Genomic DNA, 8,455 nt, shown 5'->3' on the forward strand with positions numbered 1-8,455 from the left:
TTTCCCCCTCCCCTTCCTCAGGGTGGAAAGCTCTCCCCAGAGCACCTGCAGCAGTATTCGATCTGCCCTCCCTCCTGCGGGTCTCGGCCCCCCTCAGGCCGCCCGCCCCGCCCTGCCCTCTCTCTCCACCGGCCACGCCCCCTCCTCCAGCCCCCGCCCTCCCGCCAGCCTCCCGCGGGGCGTGGCTCCGCCCGCGGGACGGGGGAGCGCGGCCTGCGATTGGCTGGGAGAGCGGCCGTCGGATCACGTGACGGTGCCTCCGCCCTCCGCGTTCCTTTTAGCCGCACACCGGGCGGCTGGTGGGGGGCGCGCGCTGGCGGGAGCCGTGAGGGAGCGGCCGGTGGTGAGCGGGATCGGGGTTGTTCGCGGTCCCTGGGCGTGTGCGGTGAGGTTGGGGCGGCTCCGCTCCGTCTCGGTTGAGCCGTTGGGGGCAAGGGGGGGCCTTAGGCTTTCACGGCCGCGTTTGGGTCTTGGCGGGCTCGCGCTTCGCTTCCCCATTGGCCGCGCCGGGGAGAGGGGCGGAGCGATGCGGGCTGAGCTGGCGGGAACGGGAGGGTGCCGCCCCCCCGCCATCTTGGGTGTGCGTCTGTGGCAGCCCCCCGTCCCTGTGGAAAACCTCAACGGGGCTGTGATTCGTGGTGGGCTAATGTGGCAGCGCTGGTGGCGGCGGCTCGGGGTGTCTCTTCAGGGCTTTGGGTTTCTAGCGCGCTTGCAGCTCCTATCTCGGGGCGGAACCCAAAGGGGCTCCACAGGCTCTGGAAGAGCCTGATAAGCACGCGATTCATGACTGAATTTTTAATGCTGTCGTAAGAGTTGATAAACTGAAATTGTAATATTCTGTAACGAGTGTCCTTGAACTTCGGTTGCAGCCGGATGTTACTATCTCTTTTACTTTTTCTTCCAGTGATCCTATGAATTCCAAAATGAAGGAGAAACTGAGTGCAGAAGAATCATCAGGATCTTTGCAGGTATAGGCTTTAAAGTCTTGAAGCTAGAATATGGGAGCAGATAAGGGATAGGAAGTAGAAGATGAGATTTATTAAGAGTATCTCAAATACAGAATTTGCTTTGTTCTGAGGTTTGCACTCAATTCTCTGGGAAATGGTCCCTCTGACACAAGCTTTATATCCAGTGAAGGAGTACAGAGGGATCTGTTGCAATCTGCTTCCACCTGGCTTATGTCCGTTTGGCTTGAGTAACCTCCTGGCAGTTAGTGTGGCTTGGGAACATGCTGTCCTGCTTGGGCATAGAGGCTTATGACAACTTTTCTTATTGCTCAGCAAGTCCTTTTTACTTTGACACTGAGCTTGCTGGCTTTCCATGTGATTTTTTTTTTTTTAGGCGTTGGCTACTTGCCTTAGTTTGGTTACTGAGTCAGTCTGTCTGGTAAGGAGTTGTAGAGTGGGTTCTGTAGTCTGTCCTTTATAGGAACAAACTTACTACAAGCTAAATTTCCCTTGACTTCAGCATGCTTTAACAGAAGTATTCATGCAGGCAGTTCTGTTTCTGAAGTCACCCACATGAACCATAGTTGCCTTGGAATTGGTGGAAATGCTTAAAGGATTTAGGTTTTTAAGAGGTGACTAATAAGTTACTAAAGTTTATACCTCTTCCAGTCTTTTCTATTAAGAGTCAAGACTCTTTTTATTAAACTTTTTAATGTAGGCCCTAATTGGAATTGTACAAGTACCATGTAAAATAGAGGCTAGTAGCCCTCTATCATGAGGGATAGGGTGATTGTAATGAAAATTTCTGGTATTGATGAAACTTGCCAATTGATAAGTCTGACTTAGACACATGGTAATCTTGTCCTATAGTGACTGTAGGGTATAAATTCCACAGTGTGGCTTTTGCGCTTTCAATGGGTTAACTCAAGTATTCGTCAATAATTTCTTGGCAGAGTATACTTAACTAACCTTCAATAGCAGCAAGAAGTGTCTGACACACGGTGTGATTCTTGTTCCCACAGCAGTTAGTGTTTGTCCTGTAGTTCAACAGTAGGATAATTGGTGGCAGAAACTGCCGTGGGAAAGGCGAACTCTTGTCATGTGAAGTGCAATGTGAATTGGTAACTTTCTCACGCTGCTGTGGCATTGTATTCTGGCTATTCTTGCTTGGTTGTCTGCCATTGTTTGCTGTCCCATGGTGGCAGTGTAACCAACCCAATCAGAAAGCTCTAATGCAGGAAATGGGTATTTATACAAGACAGGAAAGGTGATAAACATACTGTTTATACAAAACAATAGCCTCTCTGGATCGAAGCAAGGAAGCTTTAGATCCATTTTAATGGATAATAGAACCAACACATCTGTTGAAATCGTCACCACTTGAGGGTTTGTTCACAGGTAACAAAAGCTGCCTGAAGTGATGTGTGTGATTTCACCACATAAACTTGCAATTGCAGTTCCTTTTGTCTCTCCCCCTAAGTCTGATACTGCTCTTGTCAAATGCAACTTTGAGAGCTTCAGCTGAAGTTCACGTGTCACTGCACTATAGCTGGCTATGTTTTTGCTGTAAGACCTGTTCAAGTTCCTTTATGAAGGGTAAGGGTGTTCCAAGAGGAGGGACTGAGCATAGCTTCATGTGATTAAGATCCATCTCTGCTACGAATAATTAGATCCTCTTCTTTACACAAGCACAAGCCTTAACATAGACATATAGACATTATAAGGCTTGTGCATAGACATAACATCATCTTTTTGTCTTGAAAAGATGAACCATGGGTTACGTTAATGGAAGCATGACAGATTCCTAAGTTTCAGTTGATGTAGAGAAGAGTGGCAACCATCTGAAGCTTTATTTGTCTTTTCAGAAGTACCTCACAGACACCACATGCAGTGCTGCCCCAAGACGGACTCTTAAACTGATTCAGCCTTCAGCAACAGGTTGCCTGGTTGGCAGACGTAGTGAGGTATGAGTTTAAAAGATGTGTAATTATTTCTACGCGGTGAAGTGCTTTTTAGCTTTTAACTGAAAACTAATAGATTTGAAAAATATGTATAATCCACTAAGTAGTATGATACAACTTAAGATTGCTATTATTTGAGTAATGAACAATATTAAAACCGAGCAATTTTGGAGTATTTCTGGAAAATGTTTGAGATTTTTCTTTTGTAAAACCTATGGGTATTGAGGAAAATGTCTGTAAACTAGAACTGTAATGTGAAGGAAGTAGGTCTTCCTGCTGAGGAAGACTTCACTTGCAGCTGTGAGTGAGCAGACTTACAAGTTTGTATTTTTGTTAAACTTGCCTGTGTTTTATGCAGAAGAAATCTTTAGTCAAAAGGAAACTATGGAATAACAAGTTCACCTCAAAATCTTGTAAAGCTGAGGTGTCTGTGAACAAGGAGCAAGAAAATGAGAACATGAATGATGTCGTTCAGGCTATAGATCTCATGATAAAAGGTATGTGGTAATTCCTGAAATGTTTTCTTGCACTTATATTCCAGTGAGAGCCTAGTGTTTTAACTTGAAACACGGTTCCTTTGTCAGATAAGGGCTTTATGGCTTTTTTGCAATGCCTAGCAGGAATTGATACTTATCCTCTATAGTATAGTAAATACAGTATAGATATCTAATGTTTAAGAATGAGTTTATGGTAACCAGTAGCAGAGAACCATTGTGTGCAGCAGTGTTAAGAAGTCCTGTAGTTTGTTACTTTGGCTTGGTGCTGAGCTTTCAAGTGGCTCATAACTTGAAATGAAAGCCTTTGGCTGAGTGCTGTGTGTGCAGTTTCTCAGAACTGTTAAGCCCAATATGGACAGTGACTTGGGAATAAGACTTATGTCTTCCACAAAGTACACATTAAGACTGACATTTGCAAATGTGACCATCTTGCAAAGCCTGCTGCAGTGCTTGAAGCAGCTTCTTGAAGACTGCCTGTATAGCCATTAATACGGTGTAGTATCTGTTTTCTGTAACTTTAGGTCTTTAGTTGTAGATTTACAGCTAATCTCTGAGAATACACTACATAGTGAGCTCTTATCACAGTTTAGAGAACACTTGTATACTTAAGGTGATCTTAAGAATTCAGTCTTAGCACAGACTTATTGTAGCTTCTTACTTCAGGAAGTCCTTCATCTCAATATTGGAAAGAAGTGGCTGAAGAAAGGAGGAAGGCTCTGTATGAAGTGCTTCAAGAAAATGAAAAGGTAGCTAGTGAAAGACAATTAACTTCTTTACCACTGGATATTGTCTTCCTGTTTTAACACCTTTTTATTTCAACTCAGTTGCACAAAGAAATCGAACAGAAAGATGGTGAAATTGCCCGCCTAAAAGAAGAAAATGAAGAGCTAATGTCCCTTGCTGAACATGTGCATTATATGACCAGCTTGGTTGAGGTACTTAAAGGAATTTTTAGTTAATGTTGTAGGATGAAAATGTGAGAAACCAGCGAAGATTTTTAAGGAATCATGATTTCTGTTTTGTGTGTTTACACAACTTTTCATTTTAAATTACTGTCTCACCTGTTTCCTGCAGGATTGCTTTAATCCAGAGGCATAAAGCCCCTTCTAGGGGATGAGTTTTTCCACCTTGGAACCCACGGGAGTAATGAGAAAGTACTAAGAGCAATGTTTTCTGAAGGGGAGATTCAACCTTTTGTCTTAACAGAACAGGCTTTGCGTGTTAGAGATGGGGACAAGGGAAGGAAGCATTCATTTTTCACTTTTCTGAGATGACTTAAAGTCAAATTTTTAGTAGGTTGTGTGTGGCTACTGGCTGTGTCCTTTGAGGAACTGAACTTGAAACGGGCACAAAGAGGTGCTCCCTTCTCCCTCTCACTGTTCCAACGCTCTTTAAAGTCAGGGTTTCACCGGGGACTTGCCAGTTTTGTGACTCAAAAAGGGCTACCACACAAAGTCTGTAGGGTTCATAAACCTGTAAATTTCAAAGAGCTTCCTCTGAGAATTCCTTGGGGTCAGGTAGTTGTCACTGATTCCATGCCTCCTCTCGCAGGAGTAGATTGTCTGTAACAGCCTCTGAAGCTGTGATAAATACATAGCCATGGAACTTTGATACTAAAATTACCATCTAGGTTGTTTTTGTAGGGATGAGAAGCTGGGTGCCTGGCAAGTACTTTGATTCTCTGATTAGCTGAGGAGGTGGAAACAAAATGGAAGACTATTGCAAGCAACTTGATTAATCAAGAAGTAAACTTGATCAACTTAATTTTCAGTTAGTGCAATTATTTAGATCAGTCTTGAAAGACTCCACTAATTTGCTACACTTGAAATTTTTTTTGGTGTTCAGGGAGTGCTGCCTGTTAGTGATAAGCCCACAGGCAGAAATTAAATGACTTAAGGATTTAAAGAACTAATGTAGTTGGAAACTTCTCTGCAGTTCCTCAACAGTCAAGTTCACTTATTAGTTGTAAGCTGCTCACTTCTGAGGCATTAATGAGCCTTAAGACATCAAACAAGCAAAAGCCTCAAGAGCAGCCTCTTACAGTCCTGTTTTTCTTCCTTGGATCAGATGAGATGAGGAACTTTTAATTTGATCATCAAGTGCTAGAAGCTGTTGGGTCTTATAGTTCATATAGACTTAATGTAGCTTCATTATCTCTGATGAAAAATAATGAACTGTTGTATAGTAACTTTTCTAAAATTAAACCTATATAGTACTATAGTAATATTTAGCTTGGGAAGATGTTTCCCATATTTTAGGTTGCCTAAGATAAAATGTGTCCTATGGAAGAACCTCTGGAGGACTTAACAGTCCACAAAGCAGCTGTGGGCTGTGAGTTAGAGGTAGCAATTTGAGTTGAACTCAAGTGTCTTAAGATTTTTGTGACTGAGGAATGTTTTAATTATATCAACAATCTCCAAATGAAGATAATTAGTTTGCTTAATTCAATATGCACAGTATGCACTGGCTATTAAGTAGAAAAAAATATTAAGTTCACTGTCTTCTGTTTCTAGAGGCTAACTGGGCAAGCACCTGACAATCTTGAGACACCAAAGAGTCTGGCTCTAGAGGAATCCAAACAAGAAAATGAAGAGCTTAACTGTGGAGATGATGCAGACAGCACTTCTTCAGAAGGGCCATCACAAGTATCATGTGGCTTAAGGGAGAGTATATCAGATCTTGCTTCGAAGGAAGCAAATAATTTGCAATTGGAGTGACAACCTTTAAATAAGCTTATGTGTGTGGCTTTTAATTGCAGTCTTCCTCTTGAAAGGATATACTAAAACTTCTCAGGTTTAGAAACGCTTGTGGAAGCATTACAGATGTTGGTTTTTAACTGGAATTACGTAGGAGTGGGGGTATCTGGATACTGTGTAGAAAACCTACTACAGGCTGCACTTAGTTGCTTGTATAAAATGCAAATACTGTGTATTTCAAATTGTTGTGTAAATATCTGTTGGTCTGACATGATACATGAAAATTGATAAATAAATCTTTGCCTTGCCAAAAGAGCCTCTTACTTGAGTGGGGAGTAGCTAGTTCTAGGCTTGTAAGTCAGTTGTGACTACTGCAGATAGAAGCTTTCAAGTTTTTTAGGGAGTACCTGGGCAGTTTTTAACTCCTTAAGAGATTTCCGGAATTCTGGAGAACAGAGTGGTTTTGGTGGATAGGGAAAGCAAAATACAACTTGTGTGCTGTTGGTGAGGCTTCAGAAAGTCAAGAATGGGTAATAAGAGTCAAGATCTAAAGTTCAGACTTATGTTTTTCAGGGTTTTTAAGTAATTACCTCTGTCTTTTAAGGGAGTCTTTTCCAAGGTGTATAGATGAAAGCTTAAGTAAGTAGAAGGTATTAGATGGTCTCTTTTAGAAATACATTTATTGGCTTATAAAGAAAAGGTGGAGTGTTCTTGCTCCTAGTAACAGCTGTACTGAACTAGGTGGAGACAAAGCAGCCAGTGCTTCAGAGCTATTCTGAAAGGAAACTCAATGTCTGTTTTCAAAGTACTGCTCTGGTATTTACCAAGAGATGAGGCACCTTTTTACTGAGCTGGTAATATTTTGAAGGGTTTACAGGGCTAAAAAGCACACTAAAACTTTGAGGACCTTATCTGGCATCCATATGGGAGGAAAAATACTTGCAGTTGAAAGCACTGAGGTAGAAGGGGAGGTTTTCCAGTCCTGAGTGAACTCGGCAGTTGTTTTGTAAGTAACAAGGTCTTCCCAGGATAGGCTGAAAAGATGGTGGCCATTGTAATATCTTGTGAAGAGCTTCAAGTTGAGTGGCTTTCAGGAGGCAGAGATAACTGGAAGGATTCTGATTTATGGAGCTATCAGGCCTTGCCAAAATGGGTGCTTCAGGGTATGCGTGAACACACCCATGGAGCTATCAGATTGGCACCTTTAGTTTCCTTCTGTATCTTGCTCTCCTTGTGGGTGTCAGTAAGTTAATAGATGTTTCACAACTGACATCAGTCATGACATTCAGGGAATGTCAGCACCATTGTAGGAAGTGATACTCCTGGATCCCATTTCACCTTGAATCTGGTAACTATAAGGTGAGGCATCATATTTTCCTGACAACTATGTAAACAAGATTACACCTTCCAATGAGGGGGACTCTCATTTACAGCTGAAACATAGCTATGTAACAGCTGAAAATCAACATCACTAAAGACAAATTTTATATCCAGCTAAATCACAGAGAACATTCTGTCTAGCAGGATAAAATTATCAGTTCTGGAACCTAACTGCAGAATGTGATTCTTTCCCAGAAGTCATAAATGCTTTTGTGCACCAGCTTGACCAGCATGCTGACTCTTTTTCATTGCAGAGACTATGGCCACCATCTCATCTTTCACTGAGGCATCCTAAGGCTGCTCAGAAGTGGGTGCATCTACTGCGTCCTAGCACTTCTCACATAAAATGTGCATGTCCTAACAGGAGCAGAATTTCATGTAAGAGTAAAGTGGGGGGAGATGGGCCATTTGCAGGTGTCAGATGTTTCAGGAAGGAACAGCTGTGCAGGGACTAGCAGAGCCAGGCAAACTGTGGGGTGGGTGGATGGTTTGTGCGAGGAAGAACTTCTAACTGGCTTAGCAAAAATAACAATTTTAGTGTAAACACCCATTGTATTTAAGACAATGTGTGGAGAAGTGAATTAGACCATAATAACTGCTTGGCTGGGCAATTGAAACTCACTTGGTGTTTGGCATTGTGCTGCTTACATGAGGGCCTACAGCACTGTCATGTGTTGCAGCCTGTGCATAAGTAGCAAAGTTGGTCATTGATTTTTGCAAGTAGGCATGACGCATGTTCATTTACTTTTCCTTAAGGGCCATCTGAGGGGGTTTTCTTTTCAGAACTGCATTTGAGATTTTGAGCAGGTTTGCAAATCTGCCAAGGCGGTGTGTTTGCAGTGCTCTGTTCTTGAGACTGAATTGCATTGTTATCAACACTTTCTTCACCAGAAAGTGTTTATTGTGCATTGTTAATTTCTCTTTCCATTCTTGTAATAACAGAAGTGGTTTAGCAAATGATAATGGTGTTCTGA

General features: G+C 42.3%; 1 protein-coding gene across 6 annotated transcripts; it reads left to right on the top strand.

Moving 5' to 3' along the window:
- The first annotated feature begins 247 nt into the window (after window positions 1-247).
- On the top strand, window positions 248-6,414 carry GMNN (geminin DNA replication inhibitor). 6 transcript variants are annotated; one of them, XM_074823411.1, is made up of 7 exons: window positions 248-343; window positions 905-968; window positions 2,813-2,911; window positions 3,267-3,405; window positions 4,069-4,151; window positions 4,230-4,340; window positions 5,919-6,414. In XM_074823411.1, the coding sequence occupies exons 2-7, from the start codon at window positions 912-914 to the stop codon at window positions 6,120-6,122; spliced, it is 693 nt and encodes a 230-aa protein (XP_074679512.1). In that variant the 5' UTR covers window positions 248-343; window positions 905-911; the 3' UTR covers window positions 6,123-6,414. The 6 variants fall into 6 exon arrangements, with proteins under 6 accessions (XP_074679512.1, XP_074679530.1, XP_074679538.1 ...); XM_074823429.1 differs by having other exon boundaries at window positions 304-385; XM_074823437.1 differs by lacking the exon at window positions 248-343 and adding an exon at window positions 372-390.
- Window positions 6,415-8,455: the final 2,041 nt, after the last annotated feature.

The sequence above is a fragment of the Strix aluco genome, chromosome 1, assembly GCF_031877795.1.
Source record: "Strix aluco isolate bStrAlu1 chromosome 1, bStrAlu1.hap1, whole genome shotgun sequence".
NCBI lineage: Eukaryota > Metazoa > Chordata > Aves > Strigiformes > Strigidae > Strix > Strix aluco.

Coding starts and splice junctions, on each gene's coding strand:
- GMNN (XM_074823401.1), top strand. CDS start 784: ATGACTGAATTTTTAATGCTGTC. Junction 4,152..4,229: donor TGCTTCAAGAAAATGAAAAG/GTAGCTAGTGAA, acceptor ATTTCAACTCAG/TTGCACAAAGAAATCGAACA. Junction 4,341..5,918: donor ATATGACCAGCTTGGTTGAG/GTACTTAAAGGA, acceptor TTCTGTTTCTAG/AGGCTAACTGGGCAAGCACC.